General features: G+C 40.7%; 1 protein-coding gene across 1 annotated transcript in view; it reads left to right on the top strand.

Moving 5' to 3' along the window:
• The window catches only part of COL4A1 (collagen type IV alpha 1 chain), a 156,116-nt gene that overhangs the window by 87,313 nt on the left and 41,819 nt on the right, over positions 1–26,984 (top strand). The window contains exons 6-24 of the mRNA XM_045821227.1: positions 157–219; positions 713–766; positions 918–944; positions 3,198–3,281; positions 3,368–3,430; positions 4,738–4,773; positions 5,367–5,408; positions 8,858–8,944; positions 9,398–9,424; positions 9,588–9,638; positions 10,341–10,385; positions 10,469–10,522; positions 14,809–14,850; positions 16,582–16,666; positions 17,025–17,060; positions 17,533–17,697; positions 21,081–21,176; positions 23,424–23,507; positions 24,308–24,378. Of these exons, the coding sequence (XP_045677183.1) occupies positions 157–219; positions 713–766; positions 918–944; positions 3,198–3,281; positions 3,368–3,430; positions 4,738–4,773; positions 5,367–5,408; positions 8,858–8,944; positions 9,398–9,424; positions 9,588–9,638; positions 10,341–10,385; positions 10,469–10,522; positions 14,809–14,850; positions 16,582–16,666; positions 17,025–17,060; positions 17,533–17,697; positions 21,081–21,176; positions 23,424–23,507; positions 24,308–24,378 (1,212 nt within the window). The remainder of the gene's footprint in view (positions 1–156; positions 220–712; positions 767–917; positions 945–3,197; positions 3,282–3,367; positions 3,431–4,737; positions 4,774–5,366; positions 5,409–8,857; positions 8,945–9,397; positions 9,425–9,587; positions 9,639–10,340; positions 10,386–10,468; positions 10,523–14,808; positions 14,851–16,581; positions 16,667–17,024; positions 17,061–17,532; positions 17,698–21,080; positions 21,177–23,423; positions 23,508–24,307; positions 24,379–26,984) is intronic.

Below are 26,984 nucleotides of genomic sequence, written 5' to 3'. Positions count from 1 at the left end.
TAGATGGATAGGTAGATAAATGAATAAATACATACATACATACATACATACATACATAAATAAATAAATGCACCTGCTTTTTTTTAGCCATTTGACTTGAGTGATGATACTAAGTGATGTTTTATTTTGTCTACTTTTTCACTGTATTAATTGCAGGGTATTCCTGGACAAGATGGCCCACCCGGTCCCCCAGGTATCCCAGGATGCAATGGGACAAAGGTACATTTGGAAGCGAGACCCGTCCCCCTTCGTGCACATTCACCTGGTCTGCGTGTCAAGAAGTTAGGCAGAGTTGTTCCTTGAGCACTGCTTTAGTGCTGCAAGTGTGAAGTTGCTCATCCTAAAGCTTTCTCCATTTGATTAGGAAATACAGTTTTCCTATAGTTAATGTTCAAGAATGACATAATTGTGCCTTTCTTTTTTTGTAAAACTTCACCCTAAAATTGCTTTAAACACTGTATCTCTTACCTATGATCTATTATTAAATCAAACAAGAAAATGCTATTATTAATCTTGTCCCTATTAATTATATTCTCAAATACACCTCTTCTTTTGTGAAGTAGCATTCAGCAACATAGATTGTAACAAACAAATTTTTAGGAAATGAGATTAACCAACAAATGAGGTATCCCTGATGGGTAGGACATGGCAACTGATGGGGTCCCATTTGCCTTGCCCGGCACCTGTGAATGACTGTCTCTTGTCCCCGCAGGGTGAAAGAGGGCCTCTGGGACCTCCTGGTCTGCCTGGATTCACTGGAAACCCTGTGAGTATGAGGTTGTTTAACTCAGAGTTTCTTTCTTTGGCTATAATTTTTCTCTTCTCTTTCCCTTTTCTTTCTTTTCCTCTTTTTTGCACTTGTAATCCTAATAATGTTTTGAGAGACACAGAATTAATAACAACCTTTTCTTTTTCAGGGACCACCTGGGTTACCAGGAATTAAGGTACATTATTTTATTTTATTGGATTCATTATAGAAGTCTGTTTAAAACAGATGCCGTAAAAAGAAATTTACTTTAAGTCATTTTGGTGGGCTGATTACCTATTAACACATTTGTCTAAACTCTGTTACATTAAAAGTGTATATAAGTCATATACACAACTTAAATATTAGAATCTAAAGTTTAGACACTGGGTAAAGTTTCTTTATAGGAAATAGACAGTGACAGGAGGCATGGTGTGATGGTAAATCTAACAGATGCGAGTCTAGTTCAGACAAATCACCTGCATAGACATTGCAGTGATGCCACTTTTTCAGAGCCATTGGACGGGCGCACAGACAGTGCCACCGGAAAGGACTCCAGTTGGCATCATACTTAAACTATATGGTTTACCTTCAGTATAACCCTTTTTTCATGTTGCCTATAATCTGCAGTCACTCTTATAAATTCCATAATTACGGCAGGAAAATCCCCAGTTGCCTGAGGTTAGATCCTTGGTGTTAGGCCTCTTCGTTCAAAGCCAGTCTATGGCCCTTCTCAGCTTCATTTTCCCAGTATGTCAGGGTGGGGCCTAGGGCCCTCTGTGCATGCAGAGGGAAGAAGCCCTGAGTCGCTCCCTGCCACGGCACCCAATTCCATCCTGCTGTCATTCAAGGAGACTTTCTTCATCTACCCTTAGGGGTGCCTAGAAAAAGGCCTGGTAGATATATTCTTGCTAATCACTGGGCTGTTGCCTTCCTGCCCATAGAGCAGGGTGTCCCATGGGCACCCTGCGCCCAGGCACGTGGCCTGGGTTCTCTCCTCCTCTCTTGGCTCTGTTATTCTGGCTCACCCACACCCAGCCTGGTGTTCCATAGGCACCACTGGCCAACTTCCAAAGCAGACCTTGCCGCTTTCCTCCTAAGCTCATCTCTGTGTACTTAGCTAATTAGGGCAAGGATACCACCTAGGCATCCAGCCAGGAACCCAGGAGGCGTTCACAGCGGCTGCGGATTCTGCATCTGTGCCTGCTCAGAGAATAAAAGTGGCAGCGAGGCCATTCTGGACCTCGGCCCCGTGCCAGCTGCCCCAGCGTTCATCACTGTGAACTGGGGAGCAGAGAGGAGAACTCAGCTCCTGAGGAACTCCTCAAATTTTATAGAAATTAATCTTTTAAAGACTTTCCCAGGCAGGTTTTGGTGGCTCTTACTGACCTGACCTTGAAGTGAGGGCTCCCTGTGCTTGCTAATGGTTCAGCGGGCGAGGTGTCTGGGCACTGGGAGCAGCCCTGTGAAAGGGGTGCTTCCAGCGTTTCAACAGCTCCTCTCGAGACAACCACGTGTCCGCATGAGGTCGCGTGTTCCTGTGTCCCTGTGTTTAAGGACACCTAAGACATAGTGTCCTCAGGAGAGCCCTTGCTTTAGTCAGGGTCCTGCAGGGGCACACAACCAATAGAATATGTGTGTGTATGTGCATGTGTATGTATATGTGTATAGATGTACACGCACACATAAATACATAATGGCAGGTAGATAAATAGAATGAGAAAGTTCATAATTTGCAGGGCAGGGCGGCATGCTGGAGGCCCGGGGAAGAACTGATGTTGCAGGTCCGATTTGAAGGCTGTTGTAGGCAGACTTCTCTCTTTTTCTTGGGAGTTCGTCCTTTTTTGTCCTAAAGCTTTCATCTGATTGGATGAGGCCCACCCCCTTTATGGAGGCTACTCTGCTTTACCCAAAGCCTTCTGACTTAAATGTTAATGTCATCACAGAAATAGCTATACAGAGAGACCCACACTAATATTCAAGCAAATATCTGGGTACCGTGGCCAAACCAAGTTAGCACGTGAAATTTACCATCATACCCTGCTTTTATAAAAATGCTCATCTCAAAATGCTTTTCTTGAAATACAGTTCTTGTTTTGTGAGAACAGCCTGTGATCACACAGTCTTTCAACCAGAGGCTGGTCCTGGTCTAGTATTTCTCATTGTCTGTGTGGGACAGCCACGTGGAGGTGTCATAGAGTCTTTCACTCAGCTGTCTAGACATCCGGTCCTGGTTGCAGCCGAGCTGACTGTGCAGCACTGAATGCCGGTCATTAAGATAGAGCATGAATGGGTGAGATGGCTCATTTACATATTTCAAGCTTAGAGAGTATCCAAACCCCAGACTTGGGCTAGTTCCATACCAGTAATGCATGCCTAATATTTGATAGGTTTTAAGTTTCCTTGCATAAATATCAGTATTTGTGATTGTATCTTACTTTTCATCCCATAGGGGGATCCTGGTGAAATAATCGGCTTTTTGCCTGGAGTGCCGTTGAAAGGTGAAAGGGGATTTCCTGGACACCCAGGAACACCAGTAAGCATTTGCTAAACAACCGTAATCACATGCTGAGTCTCCTCCTCGTTTGCATTTTAATTCTTTCCTTTCTCAATTCGTTCTAGGGCACACCAGGATTGCCCGGACTACAGGGTCCCATTGGCCCTCCAGGGTTTACTGGACCACCAGTAAGTTGGGGTGGGGGGGCTATTTCTTCAAGGTTAGTCATTCAAAGAACAAGTATATTAAGGTGTGAAAGTAAATAAAATTTAATAAAAACTTTATATCTCCCTTAATTCGGATTGGGAGAATGAATTTCCTTCTTATGAAAATATTTGCCTGGCACTAACGGTCCACATATTCCCAGAGCTGTGTGAACAGGATAATAATAGTACTGCATGCCAAGACATCCCCTCAAAACAGACAACACCTTAATTTTGAGGAGCTGGGTGGTTGCTCGTGATCTATGGCCTGAAGAGGCCGAGTTCAAGATGGACAAGGCAGGCTCAGCTCTGGGGGTGGATTTGTAGAAATACAGTCATAACCAGAGAGTCTATTCTATTGGGGGCTATGGACACAGACCAGGTGGTGCCATGGGAAGCCACACTGCCCTGCAAAGACTTTGTAAACTGAGCACCCAGGGTGACATCTCAGGAGGCTCTGTGCCGCCACTGGCCTCCTTCACAGCAGGTAGCTCTCAGGATAAGAAGGACATCATCTGTGCACACACATATTTTTGCGGTCACAAGAGAGTTAATATTAACAAGGCTTAATTGTGGAGTGCCACATTTACCAGGAATGAATAATGCACTTGACTTTGTTATTCTTACACTAGCCTGCCTGAGAGTCCTGCAATTTTCAGGCTTATCTTTTCAATTGACTCTTTTTGAGGGTGGGTAAAATTCAGCAACTCCTCGTATCCATTCCTGCAAATGTAACCTCTTTTAAAATATGTTCTTGTATATACATGAACTCATTTTTAGGTGTAAAAATGACTAGTAACAGATGGTTATATAAAGAATGATTATTTTTTTAATGTTTAAATGATTATAGAAAGCATTCTGAAATTTTGTTGCAAAAACAAGTTTTTTTACTTCACCACAGTCTCCTTGCTTGAAGAAATCATTCAGCTTTTTAAGATAAAAAATTATATTCAAGTTGGACAAATGTCATTTCCACACTGGAAACTCTAGCCTCATGGGGAGTTTGGCTAGTGATTTCATCCACTGTCTGTTAGTCTAGCATGATCTTAGATTAGGGGATTCCACAGGGCAATGCCAAAGGTTTTCGAAGTATTTGCATCCCTGTTAATTATCATACAGGAGTCGTTTCTGATTTCCTAAAAGTTTTACAGTTCTAGAACACAGGAAAAAAAATAAATGATTAACAAATAAATTATCATGTTAACCATAGTATCTTAATACAGTTTCTGTGCAAAGAAGCAATTAAGCTTACCGGTGTTGTGACTTGTAATTTAAAATGCTTTCTCTTATAGGGTCCCCCAGGCCCTCCTGGACCTCCAGGTGAAAAGGTAAAGATTTTTTCATTTGTTTTTCTTTGGTATTAGCATAAGACTATCATGAAATTGCTGTACCTCATTCTTGAAGGCTCTGTTAAAAACTTGAATCACTGGAGGTAGAAAAGGGTATAGTGGAGATAAATGGTAATGGAGAAATAAAAATTAAAATAAAAAATGAAAACAAACTTTTGGAAAGCTGTAACTTCTTTATCTCTACATTTAAAATCTGTCTATACACCTATTCATCTATTCATCCATCTGTCTAACTTCTCAACTGGCCAATCAATTGATCTGTCCATTCATTGATCTTTTTTTCTACCTCCCAACTCCTTAGTCATTACTTTTCCCTTAATGTTTTTAAAGCAAGAGTTTAAAACCCTTAAATTAAAAAAAGGTTTTTTAGACTTCTTTTTCAATAGTACTTTAAAAGACTTTTTTATACACACTAAATACGTGATCACAACTTTCTTGAAAATTTAAGGTGGTTGTGGGATGAAGCTGTTGCCTTAAATCTTCTATTTTATTACATTTTCTGTGATATCTGTTAGATGACTTTGAGCAAAGTAGACAACTCTAATAACGGAAGCCTAATTTTCACTCAACAGGGGCAAATGGGCTTAAGTTTTCAAGGACCAAAAGGTGACAAGGTGAGTACACATTGCTTTGGTTATGTTTTCATGCTTAAAATTGTAGTTCTGGGCTTCCAGCCAAGATAGAGGCATAGGTAGATACACTTTGCCTCCTTGCACAACTAAAAGAAGGATAACACTTTTAAATAACAATTTAAAAACAAAAAAATATCCAGAATTGCCAGAAAATTGAACTGTATGGAAGTCTGACAAACAAGGAGTTAAAGAAGAAACATTCATTCAGACTGGTAGGAGGGGCGGTACAGGAAGCTGGGGAGGCGAGGATGCGCAACAAGGCTATGGCTATTGGATCAGGGCAGGTGAGGTGGTGGCTGTTGGACTGGGATGTCCCACATTCACATGCAGATGAGTCAGGAGGAATAACTGGGGAGTGGGACAGACCATGCAACTCAGGGTCCCAGCATGGCAAACTAAAGCTTCAAAACCTTTGACTGAAAAAATCTGTGGGGGTTGTGGTGGCAGGAGAAACTCCCAGTCTCACAAAAGAGTCTATTGGAGGAGCCCACAGGATCCCAGAATGTATACAATCCCACCCACCTGGGAATCAGCACCTGAGAAGGCACAGTCCACTTGAGGGAAGTATGGGAAGTGACGGAAAGTGAGGCGAGAGCCAAGCAAGCAGCATTGTTCCCTCTCTGACTCCCCTGCATACAATGCCACAACACAGTAACGTAGGTTGCCCCACCTGATGAATATCTAAGGCTCCACTCCTTACAACATAACAGGTGTGCCGATGCAAAGAAATATGGCCCAAATGAAAGAATGTATCAAAGCATGAGAAGAAGAACAAAGAGAACAAGAGACAGCCAACCTATCAGATGCACAATTCAAAACTCTGGTAACCAGGATGCTCACAGAAATGATGAGTTTGGTCACAAAATAGAGGAAGAACTGAAGGCTGCACAAAGTGAAATAAGGAAAAATATATAGGGAACCAACAATGAAGGGAAGAAAACCAGGACTCAAATCAATGGTTTAGAGCAGAAGAAAGAAAGAAACATTCAAGCAGAGCAGGATGAAGAAACAAGAATTCAAAAAAATTGAAGAGGCTTAGGAACCTGTGGGACAACTTTACAAATTCCAACATCTGAATCATAGGGGTGTCAGAAGAAGAAGAGGAAGAGAAAGAAATAAAAAACTTATTTGAATAGATTATGAAGGAAAAGTTCTCCAATCTGGGGAAGGAATAGACGTGCAAGTCCAGGAAGCTCAGAGTCCCAAAGAAGTTGGATCCAAGGACACACACACCAAGACACATCATAATTACATTACTCAAGATGAAAGATAAGGAGAGAATCTAAAAGCAGCAAGAGAAAAGAAGACAGTTACGTACAAAGGAGTTCCCATAAGACCATCAGCTGATTTCTCAAAAGAAACCTTATAGGCAACAAGGGGCAGGAAAGAAGTATTCCAAGTCATGAAAAGCAAGGCCCTACAACCTAGATTACTCTATCCAGCAAAGCTTTCATTTAGAATGGAAGGGCAGATAAAGTGCTTCCCAGATGAGGTCAAGTTAAAGGAGTTCATCATCACACAGCCCTTATTATATGAAATGTTAAAGGGACTTATCTAAGAGGAAGAACATCAAAACTATGAATAGTAAAATGACAACAAACTGACAATTATCAAGAACTGAACGAAAACAAAAACAAAAACAAACTAAGCAAATAACTAGAACGGGAACAGAATCACCAAAATTGAGATCACATGGAGGGTTATCAATGGGGAAGGGGTTGGAGGAGAATGGGGAAAAAGGTACAGAGAATAGGAAGCATAATTGGTAGGCACAAAATAGACAGGGGGAGGTTAAGAATAGTATAGAAAATGGAGAAGCAAAGAACATATATGTACGATCCATGGACATGAACTAAGCTGGGGTGGGGGTGGGGGAGTGCTGGAGAGAAGGTGAGGGGTGCATGGCAGAGGGGAGTAAAGGGGAGAAAAAATGTGGGAGAAGTGTAATAGCATCATCAATAAAATATATTTAGAAAAATTGCCCTGCTGGTGTGGTTCAGTAGATTGCGTACTAGCCTGTGAACCAAAGGATTACTGGTTCAGTTCCACACTAGACAGGGCAACATGCCTGGGTTGTGGGCCAGGTCCCCAGTGCGGGGCATGCGAGATGCAACCACACATTGATGTTTCTCTTCCTGCCTTTCTCCCTCCCTTCCCTTCTCTAAAAATAAATAATTAAAATCTCTCTCTCTCTCTCTCTATATATATATATATATATTTTCTTTTAAATAAGATAAAATCATGGTTCTACACATGATAGAGTTTCTGCCCCTATGCTGGGCCCTTATACCATAGTTACTCTTCTCTGCACATTCTTGAGTTTGTTAGTGTTTTTTTTAAATGCAAAGCTAAAATTCACTGAAGTGCTCTGTGTGTGATCTGACCAGCAGAGAAACAATTGAGGCCATTAGTACCATTTTTCTGTGTATACAGTTCAATCAAAATGTTCTCAGGCAGTGAGAAAACCAGACCTAGACTTTGTTATAAAAGAATCCAATTTAGAACTTGACCACCAAGGCAGAGGTCATCATGTCAAAATTAGAAGGAAATGAGCCACAGAGACAGGGAGGACAGACTGAACCAGGCAACCTCCTCTTGCGAAGGAGGGAGACCAGCAGTGCGTCCTCGATCGTCTGGTGGTCTCTTCAGCATTCCCCTGAATCATACCAGTGAAATGGGCTCAAGCCCAGTAGGGATTCTTCCAATTACAGCAGCACCTGCCCTGAGGCCAAAGTTCTTTTTGGGCATGGTGAAGCCATTGAGGATAATGCCCACTAGAAAACTCCAAGTCAACCAGGGCCTGGGCAGGTGTGGATTGAATAGCTGGGCCTCTGCTTTCTTTCCACCCTAAATTTTGGCCCAGTCTTTTCATAAACCTCACAAAAGTCACCCTGCAATTCATGCGGTTGAATTTTTTGGACCTTACTCTTTGTGCTGCAACTGGGACTCATTGTACTTCCAGCTGTATCCAGCAGTTAGGATGCCTGAGGAGGACAGTTCTGGATGGTTCTTGTATTGTTGGTTTACCCAAAGATAGGCTCTGTTAGGCAGCGTGTGTCTCTTCCAGGCTGTCAAAATGCAACTGGACAGAATATATGCATGTGATTGTATATATGTGCCCTAGTATGTACACACATTTTTGGATGTGTATGCATGGTCTGTATATACATGCATTCACAGATGTGTCCTATAAATGATCAGGTTCCATTGTTATTACTTGAGACACTGGCTGTCCTGACTCCTGAGACAGGAAAGTCTCCTTCTGGCTTTATATACTAATTGTGCCATCTTCCTAGTGAAACGAGGGAAGGATAGATGAGAAAAGAGCACAACACTTTCAAAATAGATGTTTTATTTTAGGCCCCCCTCTGCATTTTCTTCTCTCAATAATTATTTTCTGCCTAACTAGTTCCTAACTTTTGAATCAACAGGGTGATCAAGGGGTCAGTGGACCTCCAGGAGTGCCAGGTCAAGCTCAAGTTAAAGAAAAAGGAGACTATGCCACTAAAGGAGAGAAGGTACGAAACGTCTTTGTCCACTGAATGCTGCCTTGCAAATTTTGGACAAATTCCAGGGGATAAAGAGAAACCACATCAAAATTTATGGACTATCCATCATATAAAATATGAGCATCTGACAGCAGAGGCAGCTGGTACTGGGTAGGAGCAAAACTGGTTTGAGGCTGACTCACCTAAGTGAGGGATTCTGAAATGCACCCTGGTTAAAGTTGGGCTGGATCAGCAGAAGGGAGAACCACTGAGGGTAGAAGTACGTTACAGTTGCTGTGATCATCACCCTTAAATTCGTAACCCAGTCAGTGGGAGGACTTAAATGTTGGAGACGAGTGTGAATTACTTTGTTACTGTATCAGAAAAATGTTCTTCTTTCCTTTTACCTGTTCAGTGTCATATATAAAAGTGATATAGCTGTTAGTACTGATATCTCTGTCTCTTTCTCTAAAATTTTTTTAGGGTGATAAAGGTGAACCCGGAGATCAGGTAAGTACTATATTCTTGTTTATCATTATTATTTTGTGTGAAAGACCATAATGTATTGGATTTAAGTTACAAGGTTATTTTGCCTTGAGTGTAATATTTACTTAATTTAATAATTTACTTAAATATACAAATGAATCTAACTCTTTCTCTCATTTTTTTTAAGGGAGAGCCAGGGATTGGACAGAAAGGTGAACCTGGAAAACCAGGACCTAGAGTAAGTGCTTTTAAAAGTCCTTTTATTCATTATTGTAAAATTGTCTTCCTTTCATTCCTGGCATCACAGGTTCAGGGACACAGAAGAATGGGAGACTGGTAGGGGTTTTCTGGTTTTTCTTCTTCTTCTCCTGAAGGGCTTTTCTGAAGCCCGTAGGAGTAGAAATGAGGAGAGCTGTCACCATTTGAGAAAATTCCCAGGAGGTGAGGCCCTTTGTTATTCACAAACTCCAGGATAGCCTGGCCAGGGTGGGGTGCTCTTTGAAGAGCTGCCCGCCTGCTGGTTTCTCACTGACCACCACTGTCCACTTGCTCAGAGCCCTTGGTGCCCTATGCTGCCTCCTTCCTAGGCCAGCTTGGACCTCCGCCCAGATCGCAGATGCACTTCCTGGAGCAGATGCTCAGACACTTGTCACCCCTGAATCCTGTGAAGGGAGACCCACCAGCTTCCATAGCCTGAGCATTTTCACTTTCTCCCCTGCAATAATGCAGGAAAACCTCCACGAAAATCAGTTATCTGGTGTTTGCACCTTAGAAGATTTGGAACTAATCAGGCTCCATTTTTTAAAAATTGAAAAGTCCTCTTCTATTTACATAGATGTTTCCTATGAAAGATGACAGATGAACTTGTATTTGAATCAGAGCCTTGGAATTAAAGTATGATTAACTATGAAATACTAATGGTTAAATCTTTATTGTATAGGGAAAACCTGGAAAAGATGGTGAAAGAGGAGAAACAGGGGGTCTAGTAAGTATTTTTCTGTGCTTTTTTAAAAAGCAAACTGTTGCCTTCACTAGCTTACGGTGGTTGTTGCGTCTGCTTCCTTCTAGGGGTTCCCTGGCGACAGGGGGTTTCCAGGACTCCCGGGCCGAGAGGGTTTAAAGGTAAATGGTGGTGCTATTGTGGGTTTTTCCTTCATTTTGTAGGTCAACTCAGAAGGTTTTACTAGAATAAAGCACTAAAGGTTCCCAGAAATTACAACTGTTTATATTCCACATGAGCAAAAACACAACTTAACTTAGTGGTTTTATTTGTGTGCATGAATTTTTTATTCTCTTTTTAAAAAATATATTTTATTGATTATGCTATTATAGTTGTCCCAATTATCTGCCCCCCCCCTTTATTCCCCTCTGCCCTGCACACCCCCTATCACCCTCATTCTTTCCCCTTAGTTCATGTCCATGGGTTGTGCATATACGTTCTTTGGCTCCTCCATTTCCTATACTATTCTTAACCTCCCCCTGTATATTTTGTACTCACTATTTATGCTTCTTATTCCCTGTACCTTTTCCTCATTCCTCCCCGCTTCCACCACTTGCTGATAATCTTCCATGTGATCTCCATTTCTGTGAATCTGTTCCTATTCTAGTTGTTTGCTTGTTTGTTTGTTTTTGGTTCGGTTGTTGATAGTTGTGAGTTTGTTCTCATTTTACTGTTCATAGTTTTTGTTCTTCTTTTCCTTAGATAAGTTTTAACATTTCATATCATAAGGGCTTGATGAACTCCTTTAACTTGACCTCATCTGGGAAGCACTTTATCTGCCCTTCCATTCTAAATGATAGCTTTGCAGGATAGAGTAATCTAGGTTGTAGGGCCTTGCCTTTCATGACTTTGAATACTTCTTTCCTGCCCCTTGTTGCCTGTAAGGTTTCTTTTGAGAAATCAGCTGATAGTCTTATGGGAACTCCTTTGTACATAACTGTCTTCTTTATCTTGCTGCTTTTAAGATTCTTTCCTTATCTTTCATCTTGGGTAATGTAATTATGATGTGTCTTGGTGTGTGTTTCCTTGGGTACAACTTCTTGGGGGCTCTCTGAACTTTCTGGACTTTCTAGAAGTCTGTTTCCTTCACCAGATTGGGGAAGTTATTTGTTCTTTCATTATTTGTTCAAATAAGTTTTCCATTTCTTGCTCTTCCTCTTCTCCTTCTGGCACCCCTATGATTTGGATAGTGGAACATTTAAAGTTGTCCTGGAGGTTCCTAAGCCTCTCCTCATATTTTTGAATTCTTGTTTCTTCATTCTGTTCTGGTTGAATGTTTCTTTCTTTCTTCTGCTCCAAACCATAATTTGAGTCCCAGTTTCCCTCCCATCACTGTTGGTTCCCTGTACATTTTTCTTCAATTCACTTTTCATAGCCTTCACTCTTTCCTCTATTTTGTGACCATACTCAGCCATTTCTGTGAGCATCCTGGTTACCAGAGTTTTGAATTGTGCATCTGATAGGTTGGCTATCTGTTCATAGGTTAGTTGTATTTTTTCTGGAGATTCAATCTGTTCTTTTACTTGGGCTGGGTTTTTTTTGTTTTTTTTTTTTTTTGTCTCTGCTTTTTCCATTATGTAGTAAGGTGTGGAGCCCTCGGTATTTGCCAGGGCAGGGCAACCCAAATTGCTGCTATATTATGGTGATGTAACACCATGTGGGGAGGGGTCTGAGAGGGAATAATGCTGTTGCTGGGCTCTCCGCCAAGCTTTTAGTCACTTCCCCTACTACCCACAAGCAAATTGTACCCTTCTGGTGCTGATTCCCAGGTGAGTGGGTTTGTATACGTTCTAGGACCCTGTGGATCTCTCCAATGAACTCTCTTGTGAGGCTGGGAGTTTTTCCCGCCACTGCAACCCCTGCAGGTTTTTTTAATGAGAGCTTTTAAGGCTTTATTTCCCCACGCTGGAACTCTGGGTTGTGTGGTCTGTCTTGCTCCTCAGTTGTTGCTCCCAGTTTATCTGCATGTTAATGTGAGACTGCCTGGTCCACCAGCTGCTGCCTCGCCCAGTTTGCTAGCCGCTGCCTTGCTCTTAGTCCTCTCTGCTCTAGCTGCCCCTCTCCATCTGCCCCAGCTGCCCATCTCTGTCCCTCCTACCAGTCTGGATGAAAGTTTCTTCTTTAACTCCTTGGTTGTCGGACTTCCATACAGTTTGGTTGTTTTTTGTTTTTAAATTTGTTGTTGTCTGTCTTTTGGTTGTGTGAGGAGGTAGAGTGCATCTACCTATGCCTCCATCTTGGCCAGAAGTCCTTTGTGTGCATACATTTTTTTTTAATGAAATGTTTTGTTCAAATTTTTAAGTCTGTTTTTGGTAGTAGGTTAGTTTTTTCTTGATTATTAACCACCAGAAAATGCAGGAGGATATTGTGAAGAAAGAAAGCTTATCTGATTTTTCTCTTACCCAGAGTTAACAATTTTCCTATGTGCATACATGTACATGTCCTTTGAAAAAAATGATATTGCATCATACATCCTGCCCTTTTGCTTAATGATATAATGTGGATGTATTTCCATGTCCATAAATCTAGTCATACTTGAACACTTTTAATCTCCATGCCTTTTACTACGTGGTATTTAGGCCACTTCCACATTTTTATGATTGCTAGTATTTTTGTTCACTTATCTGATCAATCCCTGTTATAAGTTCCTAAAAATGTAATGTTGGGGTGAACTTTTATACTCTTTTTTGGAACCTTTTGCCATGTACCCCAGATTGCTCCCAGAAAAGCACTTTTGTCAGCTCAGCACCCTTTCATTTGGCAACTGCTGGTTATCAAACTTGAAAAAATACTTGTCAATTTGATAGACAGAAAAAACTCATTGTTTTATTGTTTTCTTTTAATCATGAGATTAGGTATTATATGTTTCTACTAAAATAAGAAATACAGTTGATCTTTGAACAGCTTGGGTTTGAAATGCATGGGTGGACTTATGAGTGGATTTTTTTTTTTGCTTAAAATACATACAGAAGTATAAAGTATTTTCTCTTTTTTATGATTTTCTTATTTATTTGTTTATTTATTTATTTATTTTTAGAGAGGGAAGGGAGGGAGAAAGAGAGAGAAAGAGAGAAACATCAATGTGTGGTTGCTAGGGGCCATGGCCTGCAACCCAGGCATGTACCCTGACTGGGAATTGAACCTGCGATGCTTTGGTTCTCAGCCCGAGCTCAATCCACTGAGCTATGCCAGCCAGGGCTGATTTTCTTAATAGCATTTTCTTTTCTCTAGATTATATTATAACAATATAGTATTTAATACATATCACATACAAAATATTTGTTAATCAACTATTTATGTTATTGGTAAGGCTTCCATTCAACTGTAGGCTGTTACTAGGTAAGTTTTCGGGGAGTCAGAGTTATACACGTATTTTTGACTGTGTGGGGTTGGTGCCCTTAACCCCTGTGTTGTTCAAGGGTTGGCTATCATTTTGAAATATTTATCTCCAACACTGAGTGCTAAGCTAGAGAGAGGACTTCAAGGTTTGTTTCTCAAAGTCAGGGACACTCAAATCTTTTACTAAGACTGTCATTTTTTTAGAAAATAAAATCCTTTAGAATTTAAAAGGTAAATATGTTCAGAATATATTAACTATTTTCTAAACTTCACAGATATTTCTAAATTTCTCCTCATATTTATGAAAAACTGAAACACCCAATTTTGGTTTAATACCTAAATTTCATGCATTAGTTTAAAAGGGAAAAAATGTACACTTATGGAATAATGGCATCTCTTAAGACTTTAAAAAGTATTATGATACTTATGTAAGAACATGTAAAAGGATTCATTTCTTTGGGTTTTTTATCTAATATGGGTTAAATCAAGCCTCAATGTGATCAGAATTTATCCACCAATGTTTTCAAGTAATGCTAGATTTTAAGGGGAAAGAAAAAGTCATAAGTAACCTTTATTATGATTTCCAGTGTAGATTCAGACATTCTTACACCTAAAAACTTCAAATAAAGTTATTTTTAAAGAAAATACACTAGGAAACCATAAGCTTTCATATCATTTTCATTTTATTGAAAACCACTGTGTACTAATTCAGTTCACAAATGAGTGTGTTAAAACTCTGAGGGACCATGTAGTAAACATAACAAAAATTGTGAGCTCATTGATAATGGGACTAATTAGCCTCCCATTTATGTTTTGTATAAGTCTTTATTCTCATATGTCACACTTATGCAAGCAAAATAAAATGTATTTGCTTTTGTTATAATTGTTATAGAGTGCTTTAAGGTAACTATAATGAGAGATACTAAGAAGAGGGAAATAATTTTAGTACAGTGGGCACAGTCTATTTTTCCCCCAAAAATAAAGTTTAACTGCTCTCTGGAAGATGCTCTTTATAGTTAAAGAATGAAGTAAAGTCCAAAAATGCTAAAGCTATTTTTTTCTTTCGTAGGGAGACAAAGGTGAAGCAGGCCCTCCAGGCCCACCTGGCACTGTGAGTAAGGGTAATGTTTGCCGATGTGAGAGAGGGTTTGAATGGAGGGAGGAAAAGAGAGGACCGAATGGTTGCATGTGCCTTGTGCTTTGCAGCATTCCCAGAATTACATTTTCATGTAAAAGGGCTGCATGTGATCTGAAATAGTAATTTTATATTTTTTATGGTGTGGTTTGGCTCTTACTTTTCATTGAATTTTGATAGTTTCTGTGTATCCTTGACCACTGAAAATGAAAAATTTACATGTGGATAAAAATAGTAGCAATACACTCTAAAACATTTTTGGTTTAAATGGTCCATTAAGGACTATGTTAATAAAAGGACAGATCATTCATAATTTGTTTTAAGCAAAACAATTTTTATTTTTGCAAATAAAATTTTGTTCCTTGTCTTATATATAGTTTCACTTATGTGTAATTAATGTATATAACTTTTTTAAAAGATTTTATTTATTTATTTTTTAGAAAGGGAAAGGAGGGAGAAAGAGAGAGAGAAACATCAATGTGCAGTTGCTGGGGCTCATTGCCTGCAACCCAGGCATGTGCCCTGACTGGGAATCGAACCTGCGACACTTTGGTTCGCAGCCCGCGCTCAATCCACTGACCTATGCCAGCCAGGGCTATAACTTTTTTTTAAAAAAGAACATGCTCCCTGTTATCAAATATTTTTGAGGAATTATTTTTAGTATCTTGTCGGTGTTGTGCTATGATTATTTTAACCATTTTGCCCCAAAGCTTTTCTAAAACAATGAAAATGTTACCATTCTCTTGTCTGCTGCTGTTCTTGCATTGTGGTGATGAATGGTTGTACCTGCCATTGTGTGTGGGAGAGTGTGAGTGTGTGAGAGTGAGAGTGTGTGAATGTGAGAGTGTGTGAGAGTATGCGAGTTTGAAAGCATGTGAGAGAGTATGGGGAGGGGTGTTATTTTTCCTTAGGCTACATTTCCAGAAATAGGGTTATTGGATCAATTTATCAAACCTTCTTATTAATGAATTTAATATGTCCATATATACTTACGATTCCATTTTTCTGTATTTGTGCTCCAGCAACAGTGTTTGAATAACCTGTTTGTACCTTAATCCCATCAACAGATTTTAATAATGTCCAATAATTTAATTGCAACAAAGGAATTTTAAGAGTGATAATGCAATATTTGACTTGGTCATCTTCCTTGAATTTGAGTAATTTAGAATTGAGTGAACAAGTCCCCTCTTTTTTAATAAGGGCAAAGTGCATTATTTTGCCCCTATCCCTAGGGCCTTAAGGAAATACCCCCTTTGAACCATTTAATTAAAAAAAAAAAAGAAAGCAGAAAACCTCTTCCAATAAAAATTTTGAGTGTCCAGTTACATATTGCTTGAGGAAATGTAAAGGTGTTCTGATAGAACTCTTTACAGTAGAATATTCATTTAATGGCTTAAATGGGCATTTAGAAATTTCAAACCTAAACCTCAGTACTCATGTTTTTCTTACTTTACCTCATTGGTAAAGCTTCTGCCAGGCAAATCATCACAAAAGGAAGCGGAGGTTCCTGGTGAAGTTCTCTGCGAGGGGGGCATTATGTAATAGTTGTGTTGTATGTTTTTGACTCTCCCTCCCTCACCGCTAATTCTTTTCTTTCACATTTCATGAAATAGTAAAAGAAAGCGTTAGTTTCTTTATCTCTCCTGCTGTACTGTACAGCACCAGCCACTCCCACACCTGGCGATGACGTTGTGTTCTGTGTCGCAGGTTGTCGGTCCAGGACCCTTTGGAGAAAAAGGCGAACGGGGGTACCCAGGGGCTCCAGGGTCGAAAGGAGATCCAGGCCCCAAAGGCAAGTTCCTTTCCTTTTTCTTTCCCTCCTTCTCTCTTTCCTCCTTCCCTCTGCCTGCTTTCTCTCCTTCTTTCTTTCTCTTTCTTCTGTTGTGACATGAACTCATTCGCATCTTGAAAACATCTGCATGCTTTGCAGGACCGTGTGGTGACCAAGTGTCAGTTGGCTTGTGTTTCATTGTCACACTGTCTATCCAGGGTCCTTCCCCTGGCCTCTCTGTAGCTTTGGGGGCATTGTATTTCCACATGTTCAGTCTTCCTTGTTCTGCTTGACAGTGGGTACTGATGGGCACAGAAATATAAACCATAATCACAAGTGGACCGGTTTCAATTTGTCCAACTCTTTTTCCCTTTTTCAGGTTACCCAGGATTACAAGGCCAGCCAGGCCCCCCAGGTGAGCATCTTTAACTGATTTTTAAAGAATACCTGTACTTCTCTGCAGCTTATATTCTGAACATATTTATTAAGTACATCGTATATTTGCATAAAAGGGCTAACAGTTTTGCTAAACATTTTTCTATAATAGTTATGAAAGCAACATGTATTCATAGGAGAAGTGTTTATTTTGTAAGGCATATGTTAGCATGTGGGTATAAACATGGATTTAATTGGTGGGATTTTTTCTCTCTCTCATCAAGTCACATGTACTCTCCCTAGCTCTGATCTTTTCCTTTAAGTTACTGTGTAGAAGCATTTGTTAGCATTATATGGTAAGACGCCTACCCACTTGATTTGTTGCTTGTCTAAGCAGTCCCCTTTTAGTGATGGTCATTAGTCATTTCACCTTGAACAGACTTAAGAAAATTAGTTTGCGCTGTTGACATTAAACTTGTGATTATTTAGATGAAATTTTGTTCTGGTTTCAGGCATCTCAATACCTGGGCAGCCTGGTGTCCCTGGCTACCCTGGTGAAAGAGGAGAAAAAGGTGACCAAGGACTTCCAGGGGTGTCTCTGCCAGGACCAAGTGGAAGAGATGGACGCCCAGGCCTTCCTGGGCCCCCCGGACCTCCTGGACAGCCAGGCCATACAAGTAAGTTCCGTCTGGGGCCATTTCACGTGGTGTCCCATCAAAGACAGGGCACCAGGGCAGAGCTAGCCCAGGTCTTTGAGGGAACTCCAGAGTTCTCCGTACAAAGGCTGCTGTATCCAGTGATTGATTAATTATTTAATCTCACTTAGGTATCTTTGCAAAATTAGCCATGCTACAGAAAGGAATAATAAAAATAAATCATAAAACTGGTTTAAAGGAGTAAGAAATATGTTAACCAGCTCTGAGTCTCTTGGTATCTAAAGCTGAAAAGCAAACCAGTTGAGTTATACAGTTCCTACTGAAAATGGAATGTATTCTAGCTTATCTAGAGTCACAAACTCATACTGAGACACACACACACACACACGCACGTGCACACAAAGAAGGGGTTGTGTGGCTACAGTCCGAGTAGTCTATGTGGTAACATAATAAAGGACTTCAAATTTGCAAGGTACTTCGGATGGGTTTTTCTTACAACCACCCTTCATCAAAGCTAAGCACAGAATGTTGAACTCTAGACTCAGTTAAGGGGGTCCTATGATCCCAAAGTAATATCAATGCAAAATATAAGAAAATGTCAGGGGATTTAAGTTAATAGTGCCAATGGGAATGATTTCAAATTTTCAAGAAGGTCCTGCTCATCCCCTGGGGGGCGGTTGGTGGAAGATAGGTTCATATACCTTAAATTCGAGGTCGTTTATTTGCTGGAGTTCAAACGTGTCTTTGTGAAAGGGTGTTCTCATAGGTGAGGCTCCATATGCAGGCCACCTATGGACCAGATAGAACAGTTGGTTCCAGATTTGAAGCCTCACTGCAGATGCTCAGCATGAATTTCCTTTGACATGTTGCTAATAGGAGGACAGAAAGGATCATCTGTGACTTAGGGAGACGTCCTCCCCTTCTCTTGTGGGTTAGTGAAACGTGGAGAATGAAGGTGAAATATTAAAGTCCTACAGGCACTCAATCCAGAGTCACTTTTGCTCTGTGTGTCTGAGAGAAAGTTTTGAGCATCACAAGGGCCTTTGGCTCACTTATTCACTCAACAAGCATTAGAGGGTCCATGAAAGGCCAGGCAGGACCAGTGACAAATCCTTCAAAACCACTCTGCCCTCCTGGTGCATGCATTCTATGGGGGGATATAAACCAAATAAGTAAATTTTGTGGTATGTAGGAGGTGATAAATGCAGCATAAAAATAAGCAAAGAAAGATGATACAGAGTTCTAGGGGTGGGTGGGTTGGTGGGTCATAGAGTTGTAATTTTAAACAGTGATTGGTGAAGGATGCGAAGGGGTTAAGGGGGCCATGGGGAAATCTGGGACCTTTTTTTTCTTTTTCTTTTTTTTTTGTAATTGTGCCAGCACTGAAATATAAACCAATTTCATATAAAGGTATGAAATTTCTACTATGTTAATTGAGTGGCATGTACTGGCTGAACACACTATAATATCTAGCCTGCTAATTTTCTGGTTTGCCCTTTTTTGTCTATGTAAATTAAGTGATTCACAGTCATAGAACATTTATAGATAATTTATAAACGAGATTTTATTCACATTTGCAGTGTATGTTAAAGAGGCTACATCTTAAAACTAATTGCCACCTTGGGACCTGTCAAGTGCTCATTAGCCACGCAATGTAGAGATTTCTGCTCCCTAATTCTGTCTGTGTGGTCTCGTCCCATGTGGTGGCAGTCAGCCCTAAGTCACCGTGCCTGCCGATACCTTCACTGAGCAGGCCGTGTCAATGTCAGATCTGAACTTGCATTTTAGAACTCCTCAGAAATAACATTACATCCTTGCTTTGACTTAAAATTGTTTTAAATTGGTTTTGCTGAGGGTAGAAAGTTGCTTTCTTAGCAGGGATGTTAAGGGATTCTGGTTGAGATGAGGCTGTTAGGACGTGTGTCCTGGGGGGAAAAATGATTTTATGTCAGTTAACATTCATGAGGCTGTGTATCCAGAATCAGGGAGTTCGTATGCCCTAGTCTTGTAGGTCTGGGAATGCCAGTTCTCAGTGGTCAAGGCATTTAGGGACTGCTCTTGCAAGCGTAAAAATGGACTCCACTTTTCCCAAGACCGATGGATGGGTCTATGAGCCAGGTGGGAAAGGAGCCAGCAGGAGCCAGTGGACCTCAGACAGAGTTATTGTCCTCTAAGGCCTCCTTATACCTAAGTTTTACCTAGAGAAGCTCCCAGGAAAATAGAAGCAACCAAACAACAAAGCCCTAGCCTGGGCCAGTGGCTTAGTTGGTTGGAGTGCCATCCCATACACCAAACACTTGAGGGTTCCCCATTCCCAGTCAGGGTGCATACCTAGGTTATGAGTTCACTACCAAGTCATGGTGGGTACGGAAGGCAGTCAGTCGATGTTTCTCTCTCACATCAATATCTGATTTGCTCTGCCTGCCTCTCTCTCTCAAATCAACAAACCTATCCTTGGATGAGAATTTAAAAAAATCAATAAAAGCCCCAGAATGCTTTCTTCCTGGACTTTCATTCTTAGACATTTGAAACTAACTTTCTCCTCTGAGCTCTAAACAAAGTCATAAAATAGGGAGGTTTGGTCCTTTTTTTAGGTCTTCTTGTTTGGGAGAGCTGCCACTGAAAGCGGGTGACTGCTGGGCCCTCTCTCCTGGTCCTTTTTCTATTCTGATGAGAAGTCAGGGTAGAGGGGAGTAGGATGGAGGGAGGCCGGAACTCTAGTTCATGAGTGTTTGGACTACAGTCAGGATGCAATGCCCTGGTCTAAGCTGTGGGTTAAGTTACTCCGTTGCTTGTCTTCAAAGATACTGAAGAAGGAAATTTCAGTGATCACGGTGTGCATCTGAACCCACAACAGATCGTGTTAGCCTCACTACAGTTCATTTTCATGCTGTTTCACAGAAATGATGCTCAGATTTGAATAGGAACAATCACTTAGAGGCATTTCCCCACAGACAATCTGCATCTCTACAGTAATAATTACTTTGCTGTGAATTTGCTTAGAAAAAATAAGTAAACTGGTTCAAGTCTTTGTTTTGACTCCATAGATATATGATGATGGAGAAACCACTTAACTTTTTTGAGCCTCAGTTTTGTAATCTATAAAATAAGGATGATGGTGTGTGTGTTGCAAAATAAAAATGAAACAAAGTACAGGACAGGGCTAATGAAATAAGTTTTAGAATTGTGAAATAGAAATCTCAGAAGTGATGGTTTGTGATGGTGAGTAGAGGGATGAATGCTGTGTGCGCTGGTCATGTTTATAAGCAAACTAAAACTGGATTTCTAATACCAAATAATCTAAAAATAGTTTGGTTTTATAACAGAGATTGAATTAGAGAGGGTGGAAATACCTTCCTTCAGTTTGATGGGAATGATCCAATAACTTTCAAAATCCATTTCAGATGGAATTGTGGAATGCCAGCCCGGACCCGTAGGTGATCGGGGTCCTCCTGGAATTCCAGGGCATCCAGGATTGGCAGGCGAAGTTGGAGAGAAAGGTAAGAGATTAATTTTTTTAAATGTAATATATGTGTACTTACTGTCTTTGGGTGGACAGTGTGTGTTCTCCCTTTATTTGGGACTCCCCTCTAAGTCCACTCTAGGGTGTGCCTCCATACAACTCTGCTGGTATTGTGTTATTGTTGGGATTTTGAGAGACAGCTGTCACCTGGGAGGCAATAAGAAGATACTGCCCTGATGTCAGTTACTGCCCTTTACCCTCTCCATGGCTAGCAGGATAAACTTTCAGATTGATACCTTACCTTGATTTTTCAGTTCAAAGTTTGAGAGTTCCCTTCTCAAAGAAGGTACATCTTTCTTTCAAGCCAAATCACAAGTGCATAGAATGCTCACCACCCCTCCAGGCCATGTACCCATAATCAGTGTGAGCAAACCTGCTAATGGATCAGCTGACTCCACCCTTAATTTTATCTTTATTCTTTTCAAGCGTTTGCTACGACATCAACACAGGACACCTCAAATCTCTTCACAATCTTGGAAACAGTGGATGATCACTGCAGCCCTATCTTAGACTGTAATAAACAAGGCATAGTCTAGTCTTTTGTCTTTTAGTACCCAGTGGGTAGAACAAATAGGAAGCTGCCCCCCCCCCAAACCTACCTGATTGTATACCATTTTGTTTTTAGATTGCCAAGAATTTTTGCTCTTCAAAAATCTAACATACAAATGCTTCGTGGAGAATGGTTTCAGCTAAATCTTAGAATTTTGACAGCCACACAAGTTACAGAACCTTCGATGGAAGTAATCTTAGAAGTCCTTGAGGCAGGGAGAGGGTGCCACCAACAAGTGTCATTTCAGTGAATGAATCTTTCTAGTTACCAGATATTTAATACTTTCTGAGATGGAGTGTGACATTTTATGACAGAGGCAATGGTCATAAGGTTTTTTTGTACTGAGATTTTGTTTATCTATCTCCTGAATCCTAAAAGAAGCCTCTTTCTTCCTGTGTCTTCATACTCCTGCCAGAGAACCGTCAGCCTGCCCAGACTGTGGTGTCAGTAGCTCTCCCTGCCCACTTCTGGACTCACTAGCAGACACGCACGGAATTCCAGGACACCCAGAACATAGCTCGGCTGTGAACAGACTCGCACTTTTGTGTCTGTCCTACTGATGGGCTGCTGCTCTGCCCCTGTGAAGAACACAAAACGGAGCAGGGTACCTTGCTCTGAGTTCAGCGACGTGAGGCTGTCAGCATTGGTCCTTTCTCTGCTCCTGACATGGGCCTGCTGGAGAAGAGTGTGCGACAGCTGTGCCTGGGACTGGGAGCATCCGTTAGGGTCAGGGCCAGGGCACAATGGTGATGTGGACCAGCGTCTATGACTTTCAAGCAGGGGCTTCTCCACCTTAGAATGTAGTGCATTCTGCTCTACGTTAAACCCGATTTGTGCCTTGAAACCAGACACTTTAAGGTTTAGGACACAGGTATATATCTAAGGCACCCCAAGGTCTTTTAGCTTAGTTTGAAAGTCAAGACACAAGATATTAAAATTTCCAAAGAAGGCATTTCCTTCCATTTTTCTGTGCTGCGGTCCCTCTACTTTTCCATTTCAGTGTCAGGTCAGGTACTTGTTCTTGCTTTTGTGGCTTCTTATTCTCAACTTGTTACATGGGTTTAAGTCCAGGAATGATATGCATGTACAGTTTGCTAACAAAACTAAAAAATGATGGGAAATTTTAGAGTGAGAAAATTATAGCCATCAAAACTTTTCAGGCCGAAAGGCAAAATTGAGTTCTGGATCACATTTTTGTAATTCATTAAAAGTGCATCAGTGGTTACCCAGAAAGTGTGCCAGTGACAGAGACACACTGCAGATTAACAGTTAGAGGTGTCTGGAGCAGCGGTTAGGTAGCTGAGAAAACACACATTTGGCCCTGACTGCTGTGGCTCAGTTGTTTGAGCATCGTCCTGCAAAGCGGAAGGTCGCTAGTGTGATTCCCGATCAGGGCACACGCCTGGGTTGCAGATTCGGTCCCTGGTTGGGGCAAGCACAAGAGGAATCTGATTGATGTTTTGCTCTCACATCAATGTTTCTCTCTCACATTGATATTTCTATCCCTTTCTTTCTCCTTCCCTCCCCCTAAAAATAAAATCTTAAAAAAAACAACACATTTGAATTCATCTCTATTAAAATGACAATCTCCTTTGACCTTTCTAGTCTGTTACTACACTGTAGAGACTTCTGTTCATGTGTTATGTAAATACCTGTGTGTTTCCTTTTTCTTAGGTCAAAAAGGAGACAGTTGCCTCATCTGTGACACAGAAGGAATTCGTGGACCCCCTGGGCCCCAGGGACCCCCAGGAGAAATAGGTAAGACCCTAACTGTGAAAGGGACCATGTCTGAATTTGCTTCAATAGGTTTGAACCTTCACCGTGAAAGTATCTTACTCTGTGAGACCTAATTTTCTGCATTCAAAACTATAGCATAATAACGAGAATGTTATGCCATACTTTCAGGATTTGTCCACTTGGTTTAAAGTTATGAAGATGACCTATAAATTCAATATTCAGTATCATTAAAATGTCCTAAAAATGGATATCCTTAAAAAGGGATAGCAACATATGGTTCACTCACCTCTGCGAATTTCATCATCTCAAACAAAGTTAACTGGGTGTTTTTACTTGAAGTGGTCTGGGGAGAGGTGGGGGACGCGTAACCATCCCACCTCAGTGTGACTTGCATACATTTGGGGTCACTCTGTCCTCTCTGAGCCCATCTGGAGCATTTTCATGATTACTTTCTTTTTTTTATTTTTATTTTTATTTTTATTTATTTATTTACTTATTTTTAGAGAGGGAAGGGAGATAGAGAGAGAGAGACAGAGAAACTTCAATGTGCAGTTGCTGGGGGTTATGGCCTGCAACCCAGGCATGTACCCTGGCTGGGAATCGAACCTGGGACACTTTGGTTTGCAGCTCACGCTCAATCCACTGAGCTACGCCAGCCAGGGCCATGATTACTTTCTTGAGATTCTTCAAACATCATCCATTTTGTGCTTTGAACTTTTATTTTTGTATTTTTGAATCTTGAAAAAATTAAAAAGCCTTTGAATTATTAGAAAGTGTCTCATAATAACATGCTGTAATTTTTCCTCTGTCTCTTCTGAAAGGTTTCCCAGGACAGCCAGGGGCCAAGGGTGAAAAAGGTTTACCTGGCAGGGACGGTCTAGAAGGATTGCCTGTAAGTAAGCCTCTCTGGGTTCATTTCTTATTAGAAGTTGCCACCAAGCAAACTCACAAAGGTGTATGTTTTTGCATATTCCATACAGTTTCTGCCTTATTTGGGAGCTGGTAAAAGTATCTCTTTGTCCAGCAGACTAGAATTACTCCCTGTGTCCCCCCTCACGCGTTCACCTGAGAATGAGCAGGACTGCTGGAATCCAGCACCTGCATCTTAACTGCCTTTCCTCTCACCTGGTCAGAATTCAGTTGCCACTTACTTGTGTCCAGGTGCAGCCAAATGCTGGTGTGTCACCCCACAGGGTCTCTGGGTCTCAGGGTTTCTTGAAACAAATGGTGTCACCAAGAGTCTTTTCTTAGCAGCTACACTGTTGAGTTGAATTGTCCTTCTGCACTGTTATTGCTTATTATAGCAGATGACCTAAAGGCTTCCGTTCATGGATAAGTTCAGCACCAGCTGTTCCTAGGGGGAGAGGGAGGAATACGGACCTGTTTCTTCCTAGGAATTTGAAATATTTTATTTCTTCTTCACCTACCTGTCAGCAACCTTTATTGTAAAGATGCTTTTTCATATCTGTAAATGAAATATCTCGATCATCCGGACATGAAACCTTTCAGTTAATCAAAATACCAGCTAAGAAGGTAACTTTTCTACTTCAGCTAACTTTTCTACTTCATTGTGAAAGAAGCCCCTGAATAGAATAGTAATAACCTTAAATATTGAGGGACATTATTTTATTTCATATAATCAGCTCAATATCTAAAGCTTTTAAACTTTAGAACACTGTTGTCGTATTTTCTTGGTTCTTGCAAGTTCTGTAAGCATTAGCCGGTTTCTACAATTACTTTCAATCCCTCTGTCCTTTTCTTCTTTTGTCAGAAATGGAACCTTAGATCTTTAGCATTATTCTTTTTTGTTGTATCTCTTTTTAACATTTATATTTTTAAAAAATATCATTGGATGCTTCTATAAAGGCGGGTCAGGGCAAAAACGAGTTGAAATGGGAATGAAACAGCTGGAATTCAGCATTGATCTTCTCCTTTTGAAGTTACATCCTGAAATCCTGCTTTCCAGAACTTCCCTGGGCCTGGGGAGATAAGTTAGAAGTTGCAATTGTTTAAAATATTTCTAAATGGATTAGAAGTTCACATAGCTGGGAAGCCCTGACTGTGGTGGTGATCAAAGACGGAAGAACTTTGAAGGAGGCCAGAAAGGATGCTTTTAACCTCTGGACAGAGCCTTTATCTACTTGGCCTTTCTGAAACTTCCTGCTGCCACTGTGCCTGAAACCCAGTCCAGGCACCCATTTCTCTAGCTTCAAATCCAATAAAAATGGTCAAAGAGGAAGGAGATGAGAGAGAAGGATGGTTGAGTAGAAGTCGTGATAAAGAAGAAAGTAAAGAAAACATACAACAAACATTTTAATTTCCATCAAGAGCTGCTTTCTCTAGATGGAAATATGTCTAAAAATTGTTTTATAGGTAAATAACTTAATTGAGAAGATAGTAATTTTCCGTTTATTTGAAGCTGTATCATAGCTACATGGTTTGACCAGCTCAGAAGTGTGGTTCTCTTATTCTGAGTTTAGCTGCAGGGTAAAGAGGTATCCAGGAACCTGTGGTGCATGGTGGAAAGTAGTGTAAAATGAAAAAGTGAAGTGCTCTGATTTTTCATTTGATTGAGGTAGCAGTTCTGGGACATGTTCTCTTGAAAGCCAAGTGTGTGATTTTTGGAAAGAAGGACAGATCACAAGAGTTTGGTTCCCGACCGATGTTGAAGCCCAAGGTGCGAGGGCGGGTTCCGTGGTTGTTGAGATAATTGAAATGAACTCCTCCCGGCTTTTCCCACAGTGGCAGCCCTTTTAGAATCAGACCATACGCTTGTCGGATCTCCTCTGATTTGCGTAGTCAGTGCTAAATTTTCAAGGCAGTGTTTGATTCCTCCGTATTTATCTTAGGGGATGCAGGTCAAAAGACCTTTGAATTGTTTTGGATTAAGAAGTTCTGTGGCAGAGTAACTCCATGAGATACCACAAGGTCATAAATGTCCCTTTTCAAAAAATAAATCTAGATTTCTCCTTTGAATGCTAGTTGACAAGGTCATTGTTATTAAAATAAAAGATTATATTTTCTCACCCTGTGCTCACAGTGTTAGAAAACTTTATACTTCCAGTCTGTGAGTAATCACCATAAAATAACATAATGATGCCTCCCAGTTGAAAAAATATATACATTGGTAATAATCTCTTGCATTGGTATTTATTTTTTGTTGGTGAATATTGCCAGCTCAACATATGCTCCCCCAGTATCTCCCTAGTTGCAGACATTAAGGACACAAAGATAGAAAGCCTTGGTCCTGCCTGCAAAGCCCTGAAAGACTGGTATAAAGTCAGATGTGCAATGGAAGTTCCTGATAAACAAAGCCATTTTTATAATGAGAATTATATGCTACACCATGGAAATGTGGGAGAAAGCAGCCAGTACCTATCAGGAAAGGCTTCATTGAGGAGTCTAATTTTAGCTGAGATTTAAAGATGCATTGGAGCTAATATTAACCCAAGGGAAAAAGCTACAGAATACCACAATACCTTTCAATTAAATAGTGAA

The sequence above is a fragment of the Phyllostomus hastatus genome, unplaced genomic scaffold (assembly GCF_019186645.2).
Source record: "Phyllostomus hastatus isolate PE091 unplaced genomic scaffold, TTU_PhHast_1.1 phas_scaffold_46, whole genome shotgun sequence".
NCBI lineage: Eukaryota > Metazoa > Chordata > Mammalia > Chiroptera > Phyllostomidae > Phyllostomus > Phyllostomus hastatus.
Note: the sequence above shows the minus strand (reverse complement) of the source record. Positions and strands in the feature narration are given on the sequence as shown.